Genomic DNA, 25,411 nt, shown 5'->3' on the forward strand with positions numbered 1-25,411 from the left:
CATTTGTGATTCCATTTTTGTGAATAACCTGTTCATATCCTATGCATTTTTTAATCTCTTTTTCTTAAAGATATTTTGAGGAGTTATTTATATATACTGAATACATATCCTATATTGGTTACATGCATTGTTCCCTGTGATTTCTTTGTTGATGGTATCTTTTATATTTATTCATATATTTATCATTTCCAGTGCTATATGCTTTTTCCTATAGATCCATTTGGTTTTATTTCCCTTCAGCCTGAAGACTTTAACATTTCTTGTAGTGAAGTTCTGCTGGCAATAAATTATCTCAGTTTTGATGTATCTAGAATTGTCTTTACTTCACCCCCATATTTTAAAGACATTATCAGTGGATATAGAGTTATTGCTTGATTGGGATTTTTTCTTTCAGCACTTTAATGTTATTCCATTATCTTTTGGCTTCCTTCAGCACTCACTCTTTCCCCTGATGTATCTTCTTTCTTAGGCTGCATTTATGACCTTTTCTTGTATTTCTGTTTTTCACCAATTTTACTATGATGTGCCAAGAGATAATTTTCTTTGATATTTATGCTCCTTGGGTTTTGCTGAGCTTCCTAGATCTGTGAGCTGTTTTTTATTTGTTTGTTTGTTTGAACAGATTTGGATAATATTTGACCACTAATTCTTCAACTATTATCCCTGCAACAGTATATCTCTCCTCTCCTGGGACTCTAATTAAAAGTATCTGGACCACTCAAGGCTGGGCACGGTGGCTCACACCTGTAATCCCAGCACTTCAAGAGGCCGAGGCAGGTGGATCACTTGAGGTCAGGAGTTTGACACCAGCCTGGACAACATGGGGAAACCCGGACTCAACTAAAAATACAAAAAGTAGCTGGGCATGGTGGGGCATGCCTGTAATCCCAGCTACTTGGGAGGTTGAGGCACGAGAATCGCTTGAACCCAGGAGGCAGAGGTTGCAGTGAGGTGAGATTGCACCACTGAACTCCAGCCTGGGCAACAGAGCAAGATTCGTCTCAAAAAAAAAAAAAAAAAAAAAGTATTTAGACCACTAAATGCCACAGGTCATTGGAATTATTAATGACTTTATCTCTTTCTTTCCTCTGCTTCAATTTCAATGATTTCTAATCATCTGTTTTGAAGTTTATTGCTCTTTTATCGTATTGTGTCCTATCTGCTGTTAATCTGATTTGATGACATTTCAACTTCAGATATTGTACTTTTCAGTTCTAGAACTCCCGTTTGGTTATTTCCAGTTTCCAAATATCTCCTATAATTCCTCATATTTTCACCCATTATATTCATCTTTTCAAGTAGATTCTTTGATATATTTATCATTGTTATTTTTATGTCCTTGTCTGGTAATTCTAAACTCTGTTTTATCTATGGGTTTGTTTCTATGAATAATTTTTTTCTTAATTATGAATCACACTTTCCTATTTCTTCACCACTTTAGTAGTTGAGAGTTTTTCTTTCTTTTTTTTCTTTTTCTTTTTTTTTTTTTTTAATAAGACAAGGTATTTTTATATTGTCCAGGCAGGTCTTGAACTCCTAGGCTCAAGCCATCTTCGCACCTCAGCCTCCTGAGTAGCTGGAACAATGGGAACATGCCACCACACCCAGGTTGCTTAGTAATTTTTATGGTGTATCAGACATTTTGGATGATAAGCTGTAGAGAGTTTGGATTTCTTCTCCTCCTCTTAAGAGTATGTAGTTTTTTAATAAAAGGTAAATAAATTATTGGTGGTTCACCTTGTTCACACAAAGGCTTATCCCACTCAATGTCCAGGTCCTCTGGCAGCCTCAAACTCACTCTCAGGCCAATAAGACTGTGATTTCCTGCTAGAGTTCTATCTGTCCTGCTCCCTGCAGACCAGGGAATGTCTTGAGGGAAAAGCCATTTAAATGTGGAGTTTATCCTACGCGGTGCCCTTCATCCAAGGATGAAAACCTTTCCAGTTTCTGGCTACTTTTAATCACTCTTCAGTGCTTTCCAACTTTTTTCCAACATTTATAATTGTTATCAACAGAAAGATCAGCACAATAGAATCTACTCTGCTGTTTCCAAAAGCTACTACTTTGATGAGCAGAAGCCAATTTTCATGTAGATCATTTTCCCAGTCTTATCTTTTATGGTATATGGCGTTTTTAAGCCTTGTTTAAGAAATCTTTGCCCCAGTCAGGGCAACATGGTGAAACCCTCTCTCTACCAAAAATACAAACAATTAGCCAGGCGTGGTGGCACACACCTGTGGTCCCAGCTACTCAGGAGGCTGAGGTGGGAAGATCACTTGAGCTCAGGAGGTGGAGGTGGCAGTGGGCCGAGATTGCACCACTACACTACAGCCTGAGTGACGGAGCAAGACCTTGTCTCAAAAAAAAAAAGAAAGAAATCCTTGCTTATCCGATAGTCATACATAATTTGTACACTTTATTCTAAAAATATTTTTCTAAAGTATTTTTTCATATTTTGGTATTTAACTCACTTAGATTTCATTTTTTTGTGCATGGCTTAAAATGGGGATAGAACTTTATTTTATGTTTCCAAGCAGATAAAGAAATTTTCCCAGTATCATTACTACAGATTCCATCCTTTCCTTTACAGCTCATGAAGCTGATTCTGCCATAAATCTAGACTCATGTATATCTTAGTCTGTTCCAGGCTGTCTCTTGTATTCCAGTGCTTTGTTTGTCTATGCCTATAGCCATACTGCAATATTTTAATCATTACAGCTTTATAATGAGTCTTGTTAACTGGTGGAGCAAGTCCTTCCACCTTGTCCTTTTCCAGAATTGCTTTGCCTATTCTCAGTCCTTTATTCTTTCAAATAAATTTTGGAATTGGTTTGTCAAATCACATGAAAACCCCGGCTGGGGGGAATTAAAATCTTTAAAATATCAAGCCTTCTCATCTACAAACTCGGTATATTTTTTCCTTTCATTCAGGTCTTTTAAAATGTCTTTATATAAATTTTTCTACAAAATTATATTTTATTATTTATATTACTTATTTAAAATATCTTTTTAAAATTTTATTTCTTAAATTACCTTTTCATCCATTTATCCCAATTTACTATACCATGTTAAATGAATTTCATCAAATTATTTACTAAAGTTATAAACTCTAAGATTGGCCGGTCACGGTGGCTCACGCCTGTAATCCCAGCACTTGAGGAGGCAGAGGCAGTTGGATCACCTGAGGTCAGGAATTCAAGACCAGCCTGGCCAACAGGGCAAAACCCGTCTCTCCTAAAAATGTAAAAATTAGTGGGCGTGGTGGCGGGCACCTGTAATCCCAGTTACTGGAGAGGCTGAGGCAGGAGAATCGCTTGAACCTGGGAGGCAGAGGTTGCAGTGAGCCAAGATCACACGACTGCACTCCAGCCTGGGCAACAGAACAAGACTCCATCTCAAAAATAAAATAAAATAAAATAAAATCTAAGGTTTAGTTCATAATACACAATCTTATGGATTATAATAATACTTTAACACTCTCATTTGCAAATACTTTTTTATGCCATGGATTACTAAGTAAGTAGCTCATTTATATACTATTTACTTACCAAGAAGCTCCATGGTCTCTGCTTTCAGTGTCCGTGAAATTAGAGTCCAAAAACATATCTTTGTAGATTCGACCAACTAGGCAATACATATCTGAAGCAACTTGTCCTTCACTTTGCACCATGGGAATCATAATATCAAGAGCTTTTGCTCTGTCACCAGGGAGATTTCTCCTAAGGCAGAAAACATTGTTGTTTCAATATACATTACAGAAGCAATATAGATCAATTCTTTTTTAAAAACCCTATTTAACATGTTGATTCATATTAGAGAAATTTGCCAGGACAGAAACAATTAGATTTTGAGAGTCCTCTGTAAATCTCTGTCCTAAGCCTAATTTTTTGTTTTATCCCATTGTATGTCTACTAGGTCTAACAAGGATTTCTTTTGAGTTTCTGTGTTAATAATGGTGATGGATTTGTACTTACTCATCCACAATCCTTCCAATTTCCCTGCAGCCTATATGCAGGTTCAAGTTGGTGAAACAAGATTAGAGTTGTAGTCTGTGTCTTTCAATAGGGTAGAGTAAATTAAGCCAAGTAGGGACAAAACCCTGACCTTAGGTTTCAATGGCTTTTGCTCCAAAACTTAGCAAACTCATTCACAGATGATACCAAAAATCAAATCAAACCCAAGAACTGCTTGATTTCTACGTGTGACTAACTGATTATCTAAGGAAGTTGCTTTATGTAGCATGCTTTAAAATAGTATGTGTAGACAGTTCACAAAACCAGATAAAAATTCTATAAGAGTTATCATTCCTTAGACCTTGAAAATATTATGCTAAGTGAAAGAGGTCAGTCACAAGGGACCACATACTGTATGATTCCATTTATATGAAATGTCCAGAATAGGCAAATCTGTAAAGACTGAAAGTAGATTCGTGGTTGCCTAGAGTTGGGGGATTTGGGAGGGAAATGGAAGGGGGGCTGCTAAGGGGTACAGGGTTTCCTTGTGGAGTGATGAAAATGTTTTAAAATTTATTGTTTTGATGAAATATATTTAGTTTGTTTGTTTGTTTGGAGACAGAGTCTTGCTCTGTTGCCCAGGCTGGAGGGCAGTGGCACGATCTTGGCTCACTGCAACTTCTGCCTCCCAGGTTCAAGCGATTCTCCTGCCTCAGCCTCCCGAGTAGCCGGAACTACAGGCGCACACTGCCACACCTGGCTAATTTTTTTGTATTTTAGTAGAGACGGGGTTTCACCGTGTTGCCCAGGCTGCTCTCGAACTCCTGAGCTCAGGCAATCCGACCACCTTGGCCTCTCAAAGTGCTAGGATTGCAGGAGTGAGCCACCATGCCCAGCCTGTGAAATATGTTTCAATAAAGCTATTATAAAAAAGGTATCACTTCTATTCTCAATTACTACTTCAAATCTTCTGTCCAAGAAATTCCTTTTTATCCTTGGTAATAACTATCTAACACTATGTTCACCTAGACATAACCATCCTTACTCTAGTGAAAACTTTTGTGTGAATGACCATCTGGTGTTGAGTGTATTTGCTTAAAGATAACATCATATTCATGTAACTTTTACAATTCTAAAAAATATGAATAGCAAATACAAACTTTGACAGAGCAGAAAACCTGTAAGAATTTAAATATACCAACAGCGTGCGACTTTTTTTTTACTGAAAAATAAATCAGAAAAAAATGAGAATGCATGCTTCCTATATTTCACGGGGCTGAAGCAGATATGCTAATATTACATTTTAATAGGGACTTCTTGCAATGCTGCAGTGAACACATTCTCTGTAAAGAATTGCAGGTTACACAATATGTTAACGCATTCTGGAAGGGAACTTTTTCTTCTTACCTATTCAGTGCAAATGCATAATGAAACTTCACATGGTGATGGGAGGCCAAATCAAAGGTTGGCAGTTTTTCTAAAGTCTCTACCAGCTTCACAATAGAATCATAGTCCTTTCAAATTAGATGAGAATAGCACAGAATTAAACCATTAGGAGAAAATTCTCACAATAACGTGTCTTTTGACAACCAGATATCTGAATTCAAGAAACACATTAAAAAGACACTAGAATCCACAGAACACTCTGAAGAACCTAGAATAAACAGTTTTTGTTGTTTTTCTTCTAAAAGGTTTAGATCGTATATATAAAAACATTAGAAACATACAGTTACCATGTTGAACAAAAACTAAAAAAGCAAAAGAAACAAAAACACCAAGCATGATAGTGCTCTACTGTCTAAATATGGGTGATTTATTTCTCCATAGAGCCAGATTCCCGGTATGCAGTGTTCTAACAATTTCAGGGAAATAAAAATGTCAAGGACATGAGGCAATGGGTTGAACTTCTGTTACAAGTAGCAACACAGTTTCATGTCACATGAGTAAGCACTCTAGCCACAGGATCCTATGTGCCACAGCCCTCCATGGATGTGAGTCTGTCTTGAGCACGTGAAGCCTTTACACAGACCTGAAAGGCTAGGAATGGAAAGGAGAAACCAGATGTCACTTAAATTTTACTATTAAAACCTAAGAGCAAATCCCTAACTTGGAGAGGATTTTATTCCACTTACCCTATTTTTAAAATTTTAAGACATGTCAATAAAAATGATATAACCTGTTAGTGTGTTTTACATCACATATTTTTAAAGTTATTTCTGTAAGTAATCAATTACATATTTTTTCCTTTAGGCGAGTTAGATTCAGCACTATCAATTTCAAGCAATACAATTTCAAGGGATAAAAGGTATGTCCAGAAAGCTCTAAAAATGTCTGCTATTTGCCAAAACAAAGCTTTCACTGACAGGTGTGCCTGAGGCTAACAGTAGAATAGACTGTGTCCACAGGTTCGCTGTGCCAGCAGATTTTTCTTTTTGTTCTTTTGGAGGAAAAAGTCAGGCCTTTACCATACAAGTCTTTCACAATCACTGATGGTTAACTCACATGAGTCTTTTTCATTCATCATAAAATTATAGGATGGAAAGCTTAAGAGAGTCAATAAAAAATTACGTGTAGTAACATGAACTGCTTACCAGCAAACTGAAATTTGAGGTTAATACTCCCTTATCCCTCCAACATGCTACACAACAAAGATTTCACTTTAAACATCTTCTCACCTGGATATCTCTGTAGGAAAGTAACAGATTTATGACAATATCTGCTGTCAAGACTTCGATATTATCTACTCGCTGCCGAATTCTTGCCAACTCAGCTGCCAATTCTTTACCAGTGTATAAATTACGAGCTTTCCTGATGTCATTGAGTATAGATTCCCGGAAGTACTGGCTGGTAAAAACACACACATTTCAAAGAGTTTGACATTAGAAACAATTTCAATGAAAAGCAATAATTTTAATAAAGACATGAATGATATTGCAGCATTAGCTATAAAGCATTTGTAGTTTTCAGTTCATTCAGATGCCTAAATAAATATCTTACATATCTGGCATTATTAAGAAATTTAGAAGCCAATGTATTTCTTTTATTACTCTGCCTTCAGAAAGAATTAAAGGTAAAGGTACTCCATATTAATAAATTTTCCTGCAAAAAACCACTTAAAATGCCAAAACTTTGTTTTCCATTTTACTGTTTCCAGTACAAATTGTTCTAAATAAATTAGATGTACCTATGATTTTTTGTTTGTTTGTTGTTTTTGTTTTTGAGACAGAGTCTCACTCTGTTGCCCAGACTAGAGTATACTGGCATGATCTTGGCTCACTGCAACCTCCATCTCCTGGGTTCAAGCAATTCTCTTGCCTCAGCCTCGTGAGTAGCTGGGATTACAGGTGTGCACCACCACACCTGGCTAATTCTTGTATTTTTGGTAGAGACAGGGTTTCGGCATGTTGGCCAGGCTGGTCTCGAACTCCTGATCTCAAGTGATCTGCCCACCTCGGCCTCTCAAAATGCTGGGATTACAGGCATGAGCCACGGCACTGGCCGTGATGTACCTATGATTTGAACATAATATAACCTTAACTTCCTGACTCAGCCTATCATTTATTAACATAAATAATTGTTCTTCACTGAAAGAACGATTAGAGTTAAGAGTTAATTAAAGTTGAAGTGTTCTTGCCCTTACACTAGAAGTCCCTGGACATTTATCCTGGTATTGTTTCTGCACTTGCTTTGTATATATTTTTAGTTCTACCATCACTATAAAGCAGTTAGTAGACTTTTTAATTTTTTGCTGATTTCAAGTTGTTGTTCTGTTGCTGTTCTGCGAATAAAATGTATTATGTGGCATCTATTTTATCTACTTGGAGGATAATAAACATTTTCCCCCTAGTTCTTAGCTGTATACTGATATCTCAGGAGCACCTGATATCATGCACAAATAAAGATGTAGAATAACACTTCATTATCATCACCAAATGGCATTATTAATTAAACTTTACCTAGAACTTGCTTGTGCCACCTTCAAAAGTTGAATAAAACGATCCACAAGAGGTAAGCAGATGGGTCCAAGAAGCAGCTCGAAGTTCGGTTGCATGAGCTCTGTCAACCCCTTCATGAAGCTGCTGTCACAGCAGTAGACTTTGTTATGTGGAGTTATCATGTAAGGAACAAAGGTGTAGTTCCCAGTGCACATCTGCAGAGAGAGGAGGCATCGGCAAGTGGGGAGCTGGCCTGGAGACACGGCACAGATGGAATCCCACGTCTTACTCATTTTAAATAATTCCAAATGCAAAGGGAAATAGAAAAGCCTCATTATTTATTTATGACCTACGACAATGAAAATTTCCCCAATTCCTTTCACTGCATACTTCAAATAATTAGGACTTACAGATGATACCAAAAGAAGAGTGGAACAGTTTCTATCCATCATTTAAATATTTATTCACCATCTTTCAAGGCTAGGGCACTACGTTATTGCTGTTGGAAAAAGTAGTTTAAAGCATGGCCTTCAGCTTTCAGGGAACTTATAATTTAGTCACAGGGCGCAGCATACACATATGAAAATGCTACAAGCTCACATTTGAAGGGCTTCCTACATGTAAGGTGATGCCGCAAGTAGATCCCGCTCAAATCCACCCCCCGGGAGGCTGCTGTCTCTCTGTCTCCCCACTACTAAAACTACAGGCCCAGAAGTTATCCTTGATGCTTCCATTCCCTTCCCCTTCCACATCCTATCGAAGTCCCATCTGTCCTGCCTCCAAAATATAATGTCATATCTGTCCATTTCCCTCCATCTTCTCGGCCAACACTTTAGTCCATGCACCAATGGACCTGGCCTGAGCCACTGCCATCAGCTTTAACTGGTCCCCCTGCTTCCACTCTTGTCCTCTAATTTACTCTCCACTCTGCCATCAGAGTGATCTTTCAACACTGTCCCTCAGATCACTTCCCACAGCTGCTTAAAGCCCCATCTCTTGCTCTTGGGAGAAAGAAGAAATTGCAATGCAATGTACAAGGGCCTGACTACGCAGATCCTGCCCCTCTCTAACCTCAGCCCTGCCACTCTCCCCTCGCCCACTACAACCTGGGCTCACTGACCTTCTCTTGGTTCCTGGATGATGCCCAAGCGAGGATAAACTGGTGCAAACAAAAGCAGAGCAGGGATGAAAGTGGAAAGTGAGTTGGATACCCTGAGTAAGCAAATCTGACTGGAGCTCGAAGCTCAGGGAAGGGAATTAAATGCAAAGTTAAGGATGTTAGACTGTACATTCTGGACAATGCAGAATCATAGAAGGATCCACAGCAGGAAAGAAAACACAATCAGCTGAGTGTGATGGCTCACGCCTGTAATCCCAGCACTTTGGGAAGCCAAGGCGGGCAGATTGCTTGAAGCCAGGAGTTCAAGATCAGCCTGGCCAATATGGTGAAACCCCGTCTCTACCAAAAATACAAAAATTATCCAGGTGGGGTGGTGCACGCCCTTAATCCCAGCTACTCAGGAGGCTGAGGTGCGAGAATCACTTGTAGTGAGCCGAGATTGCGCCATTGCACTCCAGCCTGGGTGACAGAGCGAGACTCTGTCAGGAGAATGAAAGAATGAACAAATGAAAGAAGGAGAAAGAGAGAGAGAAAGAAGGAAAGAAGAAGGGAGGAAGGAGGGAGGGAGGGAGAAATGTGCATTTTCACAATGCACAATCAAAATGCACAAATCAAAATACACAATCAAAACTGTGCATTTTGGCAGCCTGGGCAGGTAACAAGAGGCACTAAAGGGAAGAGATATGAGGTTTGAGGAGATGAGTCATGCTGTGGCATGACCAGGTCGGCAGAGGTGGCGATAGAGAAACAGACACGTGCGTGACTGAAGAAGAAGGAATCAGCTGGATCTGGTAACTGATAACAACCTGAGAAAGGGTAAGGCATCAAAGGCAATTCTGCACTTCTAAGGGCGACTACCTATACAGAGTGGTATCATTAACAGAAAGCAAGAATTCAGAAAGCAGAACCAGACTAAGTTATTTATGAACACATGCCTCTTCAAGACACTTGTATATCAGGAAATTAATCAAAGAATCTGAATTCTAGTTAAAATATGAGAAGAACTTCAAAAGGTTGAGATTTCAATTTGGTGGGATGGGGTGAAATAGTCACTTTTAAAGAGGTTGGGATTGAGATGGGGCACAACACCTAATGTGAAAATGTCCAAAAGAGAGCTAGAAATATGTGATCGAAATATAAAATAGTTTCAAGCCAAAATACAGACCTGAGAATTATTGGATATGGTAGAATCAAAAGAAGTGGGAGAGACCTCTATGAGAAAAATCATAGAAAAAGGCAGAGGCTGAGAACTAGAAAGAGATACGTGGGACACCCGACTACTGCCGTTATGGGGAATAAAAAAAGTCCAGGTTATCCATTGCTAGCCATATGAGCATACGGAGAATAATACAGCATTTCTCTTACCCTTAGCACTTAAGTAATAAGTACAAACATGTATTCACCATGTGTGTGTGCCAGGGTATGAACAGTCATAAGTCAGTGGGTCACAACCTACAAAGAAGCTGCTGTGGCCTTCATTTTAAAAGTGAGGAGACAGGTAAGGCTTAGAGAGATCGTACAGTTGGTCTGTGACATGTTTGGCACTCCAGCCCAGGCACTCTTTCTCTAGATGGCATGTCCTTCCCACTAGGGGGTTATGCACCCTCCTGAGTGGCCTTTACAGCAGACACACCTGCTCTCTAACCTTCTGTCACTTTCTACGGGAACTCTGTATGAGCCAAATGACTGTTCACAGAAAACAGGCAAGAAATGCCAAATGCCCTTATGACCGGACTTAATTATTTATGACTATGTTATCCTTTAAGGCTGCTTCTCATATGTCAGGTAATGAAGCAGAAACCAAACCTCACTTCCAGTTAAAGCACAAGAAGAACCTCCAGAGAGTGAGATTTGATTTGAAAATCAAGTATGCTAAATTGTTCCTGTCTCAAGTTCTCCTCCATGGAACAATAATTAGAAGAGGAAACAATAATTGGAAAAGGGAAAGTGAACATGTCCTGCTTCTAAAATGTTACCAAGATCCCACAGCACATCCGCCCAATTTAATCCTTTTACCCAAGCTACTGCCGAAGCAGAAAAGAAAGGCAAGGATACCAAAGAGGCTGCTTTCCAAAGCATCTAAAGCTTCAACTATGAGAATTGTTCTAAAAGAACAACAGAATCAAACACTATTGTAGACAAGCACCGTAACTCAAAATTACAAACGAAAATTATCTGAATCCTCCAAGTCACAAAATGAGAACAAAGAGCCAAAAAGCCAATAAAGCAGAAAAGTGGTATCAGAGTTTTAGCTGCTGGATAAAATTATGTAGCCTCAGAAACCTTGATACTACATATATTAGTTTATCAGATATTATTATTGAAATACGGGGCAATGGGGAATACTGCACCTGTGTAAAACTAATTCTGGGAGAGAATGACTATCAGATGTCTGGGTGTGTGTTAGGCAGAGGAGAGGTAAAGGGGTAATAATGAGTACGCAAACAGCAGAGAAAAGCAGTTCCTGAAACAAACCCCATGGTATAAGGCTTCAGAGTCTTTGCTGAAAATACCTAAGCATGCTAAGGGTTTTCCCAAGTTCTAGGCTTCAGTGCATTCTTTAGAGTTTCTTTCCTATGTTTCTAAGGCAATCTTTTTTTTTTTTTCAATTTCCCATTGCCAATGTCAGGAAAAAAGGGGGGTGATAAGCTGCAGAAGCCACATGGATACAACTGGGCCTGAGCTAAGAGACAGCCCAGTGAGTATGCAGTGGAGGAAAAGTTGTGTTTTTCAAAAAGATATAATTGCCCAGAAAAGCACTTTTGCAAAATAATGAAAACTAATAGCATGGGAACATTTATTTCCCAACTTGGCTCACGTGTAACTTAGAAATGTTATTTCTGTATTTTCTGTGTGCGGATTGCCACCAAACCCATAGTTTGAAATAGCTGATAATCCAAAGAAAATAAAAACAACCCCTATGTGATCAAGAACAGACACCTTAAGTGGAACAATTGCCTTTTATTAATAAAGTACTCATTCTAAAATATTTAAACTTGCTTCAAAGACCTTGTTTCCTTAAATTTCAAAACACTGAGGCATGGTCATGAAATAACAACACATGCTATAAAATCCCACAGCTCAAAATCTAGTCTTGTTCTAATTCATTTTGTTGTTGTTGTTGTTTTTAAGACAGAATCTTACTCTGTTGCCTAGGCTGGAGCACAGTGACATGATCTCGGCTCACTGCAGCCTCTGCCTCCTGGGTGCAAGTGATTCTCGTGCCTCAGCCTCCCAAGTAACTGGGATTATAGGCATGCGCCACCACACTTGGCTAATTGTTGTATTTTTAGTAGAGACAGGGTTTCACCATGTTGGCCAGACTGGTCTCAAACTCCTGGCCTCAAATGATCCTCCCACCTCAGCCTCCCAAAGTGCTGGGATTACAGGCATGAGCCACTGCCCTGGCTCCTAATTAATTATTTTCACCGTTTTTTCTTTCTTTTTTTAAAAAAAAAACCTCCAATTCTGGTTTTCAATTTTTAGAAACTACATAAAGGTAAATAGAAGTGTGTGTTGAAAATGAAATGAGCTTCTGGAAGGAAAAGCTCTCAGCATTCAAATGTATTGATAGAGATGCTCGAAATATTCAACTTTTTATAAGGACATTCAGCACCTGAAACGCAACACCTCTCTCTCAAGTCAGCGGGCAACTTCTTCAAAATGTACAATATTTGGTTCTTTTATCAGCCTGCTTCTCCACAAGTCCAAGCTGGGCTAGGCAGGATGGACTTCTTTCTGCCATTCCGGTCTCAGGGAGTGCTACCTTCTCTGAAGGACACTGACATAATGGCTACCCTCTCTTTAGCACATCACCTTACGTTCATTTTCTAATTTGTCTGCTTCTTTGTTCGCTGATTTTCTACCAATTAGACTGTCTACACAACAGTCACACATGTGCTTGTTTCCACTTCCAGCCTCCCCTGTGAGAACCCTGAGGCACCAAGCCCAAAGCCTGGCGTGCAGCGCATGTCCAATCAATATTTGTTTAAAAAAATGTGTGAGATAAATTAAACAGTTTCACACCTTTAACAAATTAAACAGTATTTTAAAACAGTGCATTGAAGCATGAAGCAATAATTGCTCATTTCCTGTTGAGATAGGAAGGATAAGGGTTTATAATGGCAACATTATTTATGCTGAAATATGCCTCTGCCCTGGTTAAATCTTAAGCATAAGTTTCAAAATTACTTCAGAGTTGTATAATCACTACTATAAAAAAAGGCTTAAAATTTCTGATGTAAGGAGAAATTAGCAATTGTATTGTTAATTTTGTCGTCTTAAATCAAATCTTGTGCAGGCTTTTATAATATATTGTATATTATCTTCACTCCGAGTTGCAGAGGTACATTCTTTAAGGTTTTTAAATACTGGCTTACTTTCTGAAATAAATGTACAACCATTGGCCACAACCATTGGCCTAACAAGGCTGTTTCCACTTTATATTATAATTCTTCTTCACGCAGCATTTTTAAAGTTTAAAATTTACTTTTCTCATGTTTTCACATTTGTTTAATTCTGTGTGGAGGGTAGGAATTCTGTAGTGTGGTCTCAGAGGCAGAATACAATACTTAGGAACTTAAATCAATCTCTTCAAGTAGAAAATAGATAAAGATATCTATATATCAGTGTATATGTAATTATACTATATTGAGCTAGCTAGCTCTCAATATAAGCTAGCTATCAGTATTGTTATTCCTATACCTTATCATGATTACAGACACTGGAGAGACGATCTAGAAAAGCCTGTCATATCAAGGCTTCACTGAGGTTGGGGAATCATGATTTAGAAAAGGGAAAAGGGAACAGCATATTGGAAAGGATGGCATGAATGTTGCCATGGAAACATACTATAGACACATATACATACACACAAATGTGTGTGTATCTGTGTGTGGATATAGGCTGCTTTAGTGCCACTCATAATTCCACAACATTGAATACACTATAAAAGATTTTCTTTTTATTTATTTATTTTTTGAGATGTAGTCTCACTCTGTCACCCAGGCTGGAATGAAGTGGTATGATCTTGGCTCATTGCAACCTCCGCCTCCCGGGTTCAAGCGATTCTCCTGCCTCAGCCTCCTGAGTAGCTGGGATTACAGGAGCATGCCACCACACCTGGCTAATTTTTGTATTTTTAGTAGAGATGGGGTTTCACCATGTTGCCCAGGCTGTTCTTGAACTCCTGACCTCAGGTGATCTGCCTGCCTCTGCCTCCCAAAATGCTGGGATTACAGGCATGAGCCATCATACCTGGCCTGAATATACTATGAAACATTTTCTTCCAAAACATAATTATATGCAGAAAAAGACAGGTATCAGTGCCATCTCTCATTATGAAAAATAAAGTTTCACTACAATGAAGTACTTAGATAACCATATTTATATTGATACATCAGAAAATCTAAAGAGGAAAAATGGAGATATAAATTAATAATTTGTGGAGATTTAAAAAATACCAAAGATTAGTTAATGGAAAAGAAAATATTTTTAAAACTCTGGAAGGTTAAATAAAGTACTCACAGTATTCTTCTGGCAAATGATTTCCTGAAAAACAAGAAAAAAAATATACCACAAGTTAATACAAAACTAAATAATTCAACAACATTTATTGAACTATGTGGGAAAATTTGTATTAACAATGATATTAGCAATTAGAAATTTTAGGAACTGTAGATTCAGTTCCTGCATCTGAAAAGTTTTCTATCTATCTACCTACTTATTTTAGAGAAAAGGTTGCCTCTGTTGCCCAGGCTGGAGTACAATGGCACAATCATAACTCACTACAGCCACAAGCTCCTGGGCTCAAGTGATCCTCCCACCTCAGCCTCCCAAGTAGCTAGGACTACAGGCCTACAGGTACATGCCACCACAACCAGCTAATTTTAGTAATTGTTTTTGTAGAGACAAGATCTCACTATGTTGCTCAGGTTGGTCTCCAACTCCTGGCCTCAAGCAATTCTCCCACTCTGGCCTCCCAAAATGGTGGGATTACAGGTGCGAGCCACGATGCCCGGCCTAAAAAGTTTACAATCTGTGGAGGAGACAGGAGAATACAAAAATATTGTCTGCAGTTTAAAAAACAAAACAAAGCAAAACAAAAAACCAGCACTAATATGTAAAATCCCCAAACTGAATAACCTAAAAATAATTTCTGCAGATTACCTGATCAGCCACCATCTCTTTGGGAGGAGGTTAAAACGAGTTTGCTTTCCCTAAGCACAATGTCTCTCACACTCTGGGAGGGGAAAAAACAGTGTGTTACATCCTGAGCAGCTAGAAATAAAGGGTATTGGCCACCGGCAAATCCACACACAGATAATCAAGACATCTGACAAAAAATAGTCATAATTTGTGTGTTTTTCATTAAGAAATATAATGGGATAAGTGGCCGGGTGCAGTGGCTCATGCCTGTAATCCCAGCACTTTGGGAGGTGGAGGCAGGTGGATCACCTGAGGTCATGAGCTCGAGACCAGCCTGGCCAACATGGTGAAACTCCATCTCTACTAACAATACAAAAATTAGCTAGGCATGGTGGCACATGACTGCATGACTGTAATCCCAGCTACTCAGGAGGCTGAGGCAGGAGAATCACTTGAATCCAAGAGGCGGAGGCTGCGGCGAGCTGAGATCGCGCCATTGCACTCTAACCTGGGTGACAGAGTGAGACTCCTCAAAAAAAAAAGAATGGGATAAGTACACAGTGTGGGCAGTGTGCCTATCTTCTAGGTTGTGAAGATTGAGTGAGATCATACAAATAATATAGCTATACAGTGCCCGACACATAAAAGCTCTCAATATAAGCTAACTATCAGTATTGTTATTCCTATACCTCACCATGACTACAGACACTGGAGAGACGATCTAGAAAAGCCTGTTGTATCAAGGCTTCACTGAGGTTGGGGAATCATCATTTAGAAAAGGGAAAAGGGAACAGCATATTGGAAAGGATGGCATGAATGTTGCCATGGAAACAGAAATAGTAAGGCATTTGTGGAGCCTCAAGGGCGAGTCCATCTGGCTGAGGCAAGGAGCCAGATCTGGGAGGGAAGAGTGTGGCCAGGCAAGGCCCGGCTGAGTGGCCATCATCTTCAGCCCAGGACCAGGATGCTGAATCCACATGGGGCAAAGAAGAACCAACGAGGACTTTCATGCAAAGGAGCATGTAAGATTTTTGAATGTTTAAGGATAGCAGATGAGAAAACAAAAACTGACAGAGGAAAGAATTGCACTGGGTAGTTCTGAGGGCCATGAAGATGTACACAAAACACTAAAAATGCCTGGTGCCGTGGCTCACGCCTGTAAATCTCAGCGCTTTGGGAGGCTAAGGCCGGAAGATCACTTGAGACTAGGAGTTTGAGGTCAGCCTAGGCAACATGATGAGACTCTGCCTCTAGAAAACATTTAAAAATTAGCTGGGTGTCGTGGCACACACCTCACATCTATAGACCAAGCTACTTGGGAGGCTGGGGCGGAAGGATCACTTGAGCCTTGAAGATCGAGGCTGCAGTCAGCTATGACTGTGCCACTGCACTCCAGCTTGGGCAACAGAGCAAAATCCTGACTCAAAAAAAAAAATGACTAAAAGATATTCTTCAATACCTGACAATCTTGCTGATAGAAAAGGGACATGTACACATTTAATATTTATGTAAGTCTGGATGGAAATGTGTGTATACGCACAATTGCTAAAAGTAAAAAGAATGACAGAGACAGCAAGGGCTATGCTTTATCAGAGAAAGATGTTCCTGCAGATTGAGAAAGCCTGGGAAACTCAGCAGAGAAGGTGGAACTCAAGCTGAGCTGTGAAGGACAGACACGACCTCCAAAGGCAAAGCCCGAAGGTGAGGATCCAGGCCGGAGAGCTAGGTAAAGCAAAGGCCCATCTGAGGAACAATAAACGTTATCACAGGGAGCTAAAGAAGACAGTTCAGTTGGGGACCTATGGAAGAGTGAATTAAAGAGGTACTTGGTGGGGGGAAAAAACCCTTGAACGTAGACATTTGGCTAAAGCAGAAAGTTCATTTTGACACATACAAAAAGTAAGATTAGAAAGCTATTTGGAGCCTTATTGAAGAAGGCTTTGAATGCTACAATCAAGTACTCTGCTCTGTGAGCACCTGGCAGTCAACGTGTTTTTTAAGGTGAGTGATATGTTCAAAGAAGTATCAGCACATATTGGGGCACCATTTGTAATAGTAAAGGCTGAGAACAACATAAATGGCCATAATCTAAAAACTAGTTGAATAAACACTAGTACCTCCATACACTGGAATACATTACACCCAAACAAACAATGAAGAACCAAACAATGAAGTGATAGAGAAGGATCTCCCAGATCTGCTAAGTAAAAAAAGCAAAATAGAGAACAGTTTTTTATCCTATGCTGCTATTTATGTATAAAAGAGAGAAAAATGAAATTCTAATTTGTAAATTCATAAAATCTCTCTGGAAGGATGTAAAAGAAACTAAAAACAGTGGTTGCCAATGGAGTCGGTTGGCTGACTAGAGGATAAAGGTAAAATAATAAATTTTCACTGTATATCATTTTGTACTTTTAAATGTTTGTAGCAAGTGAATGTATTACCTTAGAAGCACAAATAAATAAAAGGTAAACCTTGTTAAAGTTTTACACAGACTAATTTGATGATGTTACTTAGTATTAATTATTATTTTTTTAATTTTTTGAGACAGGATCTCGCTATGTTACCCAGGCTGGAGTGCAGTGGCGTGATCACGGCTCACTGCAGCCTCAACTTCCCAGGCTCCAGAAATCCTCCCACCTCAGCCTCCCAAGTAGCTGGGACCACAGGTGCCTGCCACCATGCCTGGCTAATTTTTGTATTTTTAGTAGAGATGGGGTTTCACCATGTTTCCCAGGCTGGTTTCTAACTCCTGGGCTCAAGCAATCCGCCTGCTTCAGCCTCCCAAAGCGCTAGGATTACAGGTGTGAGCCACCGTGCCTGGCCAGTACTTAGTATTTGATGGGGAAAAGCATTTAGGTGGCTACTGAAAAAGTCCAGAGACATCATAATAAGTGCTTAGTCAATGGGGGTGCTCCAGGAATGGAAATCAAGGGACAGATGAGTGGCATTGTAGAGGAAGGTTGAAAGTGGCTTTTCCTGCAGGTGTTTCAAATAGTTAATATTGCGCACACACAGAAATGGCTCACGAACAAGGAAGTTGAAAAATGTTGGATAATCACAAAGCCAGGAACACAGTATGCAGAATTTTTCAAACTTGATCTATGGAGCATCTCTCCAGAGTAGCAAACCATACGCTTGCAAATATGGCTCTCACTTGATAGAATATCCTTCTCTCTTCCCCTCTGAGTAAGGAGGAAATGCCCTCTCCATCCTCTCTGTGCAGCATCCTCTGTGCAATGTATAAGAAACCTGTCTTCTGTGAAGCTGGCCTTCACTGTGTTCTGTGACAACCCCAACAGAAGTAGATTATGTCTTTATCTGTGTTGTCATTAATCCTCACACACATCTCCTCGAAAGCACTTCATTTTCTACATTGCACATTTTTGTTCCTATGATTCTCTCACCCTACATCATGACTTCCTGGCGTGCAGAGACCATGTATTTTATTCATATTTGTATCCTGACTGACTGTCTAGCAAATGTCATGACATACAGCAGGTACTACAAAAGCATGAATAAATGAATAAATTAATGAATGTATAAAATATTGGACTATGAATTAGGGGTAGATATGTGTAAGATATGGCTCTGCTCCCAGCTAGCCATTTCACTTCTCTCTAATGTGACACTAAGAGAGTTTGACTAAGTGATTGCTAGTCTCTTCTAATGCTGTGTTCATCAATTGCTTTTGCCTAAAGGGCTCTCATAGTCAGTCTTGTCCTTGTGCTGCTAGAAGGAGAGATGCCCTCATGCTCCCCCAGCATACAAGATATTCTACCCTTGACTCTGTTTTTGATGCACCGGGCACAGAAATGGAAGTGGCAGGGAAGGGAGCAGTGGTGAGTACTGAGTGAGCAGAAGGCTCTATAGAAAAGCAAATGGCCACTACTGGCTTAGTGCCAATATGCTATATCTTCCTTATGAATTGCTCATTGGAATAATAACCCTCTTACATGTCTCCTCCATCTTCATTTCAGATTATGCATACCTTATAATGCATGCATTTTAGATTATGCTTGCAGATTGTGCCTGCAAATTATAAAAATCATTCCTGAGCCAGATGATGGTGTGCACCTGTAATCCCAGCTACTCAAGAGGCAGAGGCAGGAGGGTTGCTTGAGGCCAGGAGTTCGAGGCCACAGTGAGCTATGATCGCACCACTGCACTCCAGCCTGGGTGACAAGAGAGTCCCATCTCTTAAAAAGAGAAAGAAAAATCATTCGTGTAACATCTGAATTCTTGTTAGCTATTGCTTATGCTTTGTAGATGCTAAAGGGCTACAAATCCTGTTCTCCTGAAGGAGACAGAGTTTATTCACAGTTTATCATGTAACCTTAAAGGAGGCATCAACTTTAATGGAGCAAAGGTACTGTTTGTTCATTTAACTCAATCCAAATAAATAACAAATAAGACCTTGAAAGGTATCTAGAGCAGAGAATGCTTAATTTGTATTAAATCCACTAAAGAGGGGTGGGAAGGAAAGGGAATAAATTTAAGACATAACTGCTCTATTTCACATCAGCTCATGGAAATTTTCCTCTCAAGTACCTATGAATAAGAAGATAAAATCAATATAAACTCCAGTTCCTTGCCAGGGGCACATTTCTGAAGATGCATTACCCCACTACAACTCCATACTTGTCTGAGGTATTTAGGGGGCTTTTGGTCAGTGTAGCCCCGGCTATACCAGAAACATTCAAAAAAATTCTTTTCCTGATTTTCTGGTATTGGTTGATAACCAATTAAGGGGAGCAAGACTAAAAAAAAAAATCTAGTCCAAGGCTCATTTGAAGGCAAAGACTAACTTTTGATAGCTCTCTGGGACAGTGTTTGAAAAGGTCACCTCAGGGATAACTAAATGGAGTATTTCCACCACTAGAAAGTTTTTGTGCCTAAAATTTAGGTAACTGCAGCCAGCGAAAGAAGTGGGAATAGCAGGCATGGGGTGGCCAAGTCAAATCAAACTTGGGGTGGGAGAAGCAGGAATAGGAACCAGGATTTCACCTTCCTGAAAGAAGAGAAAGGAGCAGGCTTGGAGTTCTTGCCCAGGGAAAGAACCTCTCCCTGGCTGGTGACTTTCTGGGTCTTCCGTTCTGATCCATCTTTCTGTCCTAGTGGAACTTGGCAAGTTTTCCATTAAAGTTGGGGAAAAGAAGAATAATCCCTATACTCCTCAGCTCCATCTTCTTAACTCATTTCAATGTGTCAAAAAAGCAAATCAAGAAACTATCAGATGGGCTGTCTGGGCCTCCTAGGCCTTGCTGAGAAGGAGAAACACCCCCGTACCCTTTCTGCACACTGCTAAAACAAGCTGAGCAGACTCGGGGAGAGTAATCCAACAAAAGTGTCATAGAGCCGTGACACAGAGTCTTTAAAGATAGATAGGAAACAAAGTGCTTTTGTGTTTACATCTTATGCCTACATAAAAGCTCAAGCTTTAAAAGAAAAAAATCTCAATAATCTTAAAAAAAAAACCTAGAAAATCATCCTTTTGCAGAACATATGAAATCTGTGGATAGACTGAGAGAGGAAAGTAGCAGATGACAATTCAAAGAATATAGGGCTTATCCTTGCCCCGACACTAGCTGTGTGTGTTCCCCAAACAAGTCATCACGCGTCTCATTTCTCTTCTGTAAAGAAAATATCTTCTAGCCAGGAGCGTTGGCTCATGCCTGTAATCACAGCACTTTGGGAGGCAGAGGCAGGCAGATCACTGGAGCCCAGGAGTTTGAGACCAGCCTGGGAAACACGGCAAAACCCCATCTCTACAAAAAAATACAAAAATTAGCCAGGTGTAGCAGCATGTGCCTATACACCCAGCTACTCAGGAGGTCGAGATGGGAGGATTGCTTGAACCTGGGAGGTGGAGGTTGCACTGAGCCAAAATGGCACTACTGCACCCCAGGCTGGGTGGACAAAGTCAGACCTCTCAAAAAAAAAAAAAAAGAAAGAAAGAAAGAAAAAAGAAAAAGAAAATACCTTCTATCTCTCCAATCCAAATAATATCTAACTTGTCTGTCCCGTTGGGTTCTATGTAAAGGCCAAATGGAGTAAGTTAATGAAATTACTTGCAGTACTTTAAAGCTATTTATAGGAGGAGGTATTAATAAACCAAAGCAAACAACTCCAACTCAATTCCTGCACTGCCAGGTCTAGAGACCTTTTACACCTCTGTTATTCATGACGGGGGCTAAGAACACATCCTTCTCTTGAATATGAACACCTATCAATTAAAACAACCTGTACCAAAAATCAGGTTAAATTATATCAAAGCTGGAAAGTAATCCTAAAAGGAATTCTAGCCTCTCTTTTCCCTATTAATTTCTTTTCATATTTAAATAAGTATATCTTGGCGGAAGAACTCTGCCGTAAGTAGGTATCTGTCTCTAAACTGGCTGGAATGCTGATGAATCACATTTTATACATAAATCATTTAATAGAGCTTTTTTTTTTTTTTTTTGAGACAGGGTCTCACTCTGTCACTCTATCACCCAGGCTGGAGTGCAGTGACGTGATCTCAGCTCACTGCAACCTCAACCTCCCCAGGCTCAGGCAATTCTCCTACCTCAGCCTCCTAAGTAGCTGGGACTACAGGCACGTACCACCATGACCAGCTAATTTTTGTAATTTTTGTAGAAACTGGGTCTCACTATGCTGACCAGGCTGGTCTTGAACTCCTGGGCTTAGGTGATCCACCTGCCTCAGCCTCCCAAAGTGCTGGGATTACAGGCATGAGCCACTGTGCCCGGCCTAACAGAGCTTCTTAACACAAACTTCACTTTATACTGTGTTGCTATTATAATTAACTTCTTCTTCTTTTTAACCAGTTGTTTCTTTCAGCAACACCTAATTGGGCCACATTATTCAAGTGCATGTATTACTTTTCTTAAACTGTATTGTTAAAGTTGGAGGTATAGTGAATTTTTCTATAGTAAATCATACTTTACACATTGATATGGTTTGGCTGTGTCCCCACCCAAATCTCAACTCGAATTGTAGCTCCCATGATTCCCACATGTTTTGGGAGGGACCTGGTGGGAGATAATTGAATTATGGGGGTGGTTTCCCCCATACTGTTCTCGTGGTAGTGAATAAGTCTCACGAGGTCTGATGATTTTATAAGGGGTTTCCCCTTCCACTTGGCTCTCATTCTATCTTGTCTGCTGCCATGTAAGATGTGCCTTTCACCTTCTGCCATGATTGTGAGGCCTCCCCAGCCACATAGAACTGTGAGTCCATTAAACCTCTTTTTCTTTATAAATTACCCAGTCTCAGGTATGTCTTTATCAGCAGCATGAAAATGAACTAATACACACACATATTTCAGTAATAGTTTCAAAGATATATTCTAAAAAGGCCCAAAGAGGGTGATGGGTTACAATGCCAAAAAGATCAACTTCCACAGAAAGAGTCATTTATATAGAATAAGTGAAAATAAAGATAATTCAGCAAGGCTTGCCCCACTCCTTCCTCTGTGTGCAGAAGTAGTCCTTCTTACTCTTTAAGGGTATTCAAAATCATAGGCCTACGACCAGAGTCACTACAAATGAGAAAAATAGCTGGTGCCCACAGTCATATAATGGCATTGTGCATCGCCTCTTAGACAAAATGGTAATAAGAGATTCAAAACAGTGGGCAAGGAGTGAGGGTGGTTAAAGAGGTATCAGGAAGGAGAAAGCAAGGGCATATTTTATCCAGTCTACACATAATTCCTTAGAAGGTATACTATTGCTAATTGACATCCAAGAAAGCTGAATTCTCCAGTCTTGAGTCCCTTTAATAACCTCAGGGATTCTACAATTGGGAAGTCAACTCCTGCTAAATAAATCATTCTTCTAGCTTGTCAATTCAAGATCTTCAGAGAAAACCTTCATAAAGCAGTGTTACATGAATTGCTTATTTGCTCCTCCCCACAAATTACCTCTTTCCTTCCCCAATTTGAGATGGAATGATTATAGCTTAGATGAAAGTTAGATCATTTCTGAATAAATAAAATAAAGGAACAAGATTGTCTCTACCAAATGAAAAGAAGTGTAAGGGATAGCAACGTTGAACCAGGAAGAGTACAGAGTCCCAGGGTTTTTAAATCAACAGCTGGTTATAAAGTAAGCTAGAGACTTTCAGAGATGTCCAGAGGCAGCACTATTAAAAAGGGGTAGGGCCAATGTTTCCAGTTCACAAATTGTGAGACCACTTTATAGGATCATATTTTCCAAGGATGTTTTTAAAAAACATTTACTGAGTGTGTACTTTGTACCACTAACAAGTTGATGATTTTTAAAACGCTGAAAAGAATCCAGCAAAAATTCTTTGTTAAACTAAAAGAATCCTAAACCTTTGAAAAATAAAAATTTTAATTCCATGCACAACTCAAGCTAAAACCAAATTCATCTTATTTACTTTGATAAGGGAGGCAAAACTTTAACAAAAGGAAGTACTGTTTTTTGTTTGTAAAAACAAAAAAAGAGATAAATGTTTTTATGGGTTTAAGAACACTCTGGAATCCGAGTAGATTCTCCAAATACAGGTAAGAATTCAATTTAAGTGTGAGGTATTTGTAACAAATTACCAGGTGTCCTCACCAATTTACAAACTGGTATAATCATCAAAATTTACACATGGACATCACTGCTATTTTCAAAACTATAACCATTTGCTTCAAATGGATATGAATGAGTGCCAGAAAGACAAGACTCCGTGTTTAAGTTCTAAAGGAGATTGAGTCCCTCAGTGCCTGCAGATAAAAGATCATGGGTCTAGGTATCACAGAACTGCTCAAATGAGCAGTAGTTTTCAACGTTCATTTATGTTGTACCATATGTCAAAATTTCCTTCCTTTTTAAGATTGAATAATATTCTATTATATGTATATACCACATGTTGTCCAGCCAATGATCTGTTGATAAATATGTGGGTTGCTTCCACCTTTTGGCTACTAAGAATAATGCTACCATGAACATGGGTATATAAACACCTCTTCAAGATCCCGCTTTCAGTTCTTTTGGGTATATATCCAGAAGTGGAATTGCTGGATCATGTGGTAATTTTATTTTTAATGTTTTGGGGAGCTGCCGTATTATTAAAATTTGCTGATTTTTAAGGGCTAATTTAGTGAAATGTTACAAATTTTGGTTTGTGCACCTAAGATTTCATGCTAGCCAGATCCCAATCTAGAAAATAATAGATGCACTGTGGCAGAGTAAGGGTTTCAAGCATCACATATGTGTGTTCTGTATTCAGTGAGATAGTGAAGGAGTAAGCATGTAGACAGGTCGCCACAGAGAATAGTCTATTAATGAAAATCCCATCCGTAAAGTAACTTTTCAGCCAATGGTTAAAGACAAAAATACAACTAAATTTTTTGAACAAGAAATAATCTAACATAATCATTACGTTTCAACACAAACTGCATCACCACTAACTGATGTGCCTACCAACCTATCAAGAAACATTACTTCTGTAATGGATAAAATGAGAACAAAGTCTGTTTGAGTGCAGAAAGGGAAATATCCAAATATCTGAAGCTTTCTAACCACAGCCAGAACATAGAAAAAAGACACTAAAAATATTTTGGGATTCCAGTGTCCAAAATGCATATACGTTATCCTGGTGGATACAAAAAATAAAAGAATTATAGCAACCTTTTCTTTTTTTAAAAAAGGTTAATTATTAAATATTTCAAGTATATAAAAAGTACAAAAATTAGCACTCATAATCTACCACCTAGATTTAGAACTATAACATTACAGATACAGTTGAAGACTCTCATCTTCCCTTCCCAATTTTATTCCATTCCTATCCCCTAAGAGGTAACTATTCTGAATGTTGTTTATAATTCCATGCACATGTCTATCCTTTTATAACACAAGTGTGTATAAAAGCATCCTCTTGCACTGACAATATTTTATATAGATGGTATGATACTGTACACAAGTAATTTTTTTACCCCAACACTGTTGTTTTGAGATATATTGATATTGATGTCTGAAGCACTAACTGATTTGTTTTAAGTGCTCTATAATATTCCATTAAATGATTATAGCTGGCTGGGCACGGTGGTTCACACCTGTAATCCCAGCACTTTGGGAGGCCAAGGTGGGCGGATTGCTTGAGATCAGGAGTTTGAGATCAGCCTGGCCAACATGGTGAAACCCTGTCTCTACTAAAATACAAAAATCAGCTGGGCGTGGTGGTGGGAGCCTGTAATCCCAGCTACTAGGGAGGCTGAGGCAGGAGAATTGCTTGAACCCAGG

General features: G+C 39.3%; 1 protein-coding gene across 11 annotated transcripts in view; it reads right to left on the reverse strand.

The window, feature by feature from the left end:
• Positions 1-25,411, reverse strand: part of MAP3K5 (mitogen-activated protein kinase kinase kinase 5) — a 266,255-nt gene that overhangs the window by 133,631 nt on the left and 107,213 nt on the right. For 6 of the 11 annotated variants that reach the window (XM_054686344.2, XM_054686343.2, XM_063812671.1 and 3 more), the window contains 5 exons: positions 14,535-14,558; positions 7,910-8,103; positions 6,629-6,797; positions 5,361-5,467; positions 3,549-3,719 (listed from right to left, as the gene is read on the reverse strand). In XM_054686344.2, the coding sequence (XP_054542319.1) occupies positions 3,549-3,719; positions 5,361-5,467; positions 6,629-6,797; positions 7,910-8,103; positions 14,535-14,558 (665 nt within the window). Of the gene's footprint in view, positions 1-3,548; positions 3,720-5,360; positions 5,468-6,628; positions 6,798-7,909; positions 8,173-14,534; positions 14,559-25,411 lie in introns of all 11 variants that reach the window. The other 5 variants (XM_054686341.2, XM_063812669.1, XM_054686340.2 and 2 more) reach the window with 1 other exon arrangement.

Source organism: Pan troglodytes, chromosome 5 (genome assembly GCF_028858775.2).
Source record: "Pan troglodytes isolate AG18354 chromosome 5, NHGRI_mPanTro3-v2.0_pri, whole genome shotgun sequence".
Lineage (NCBI taxonomy): Eukaryota > Metazoa > Chordata > Mammalia > Primates > Hominidae > Pan > Pan troglodytes.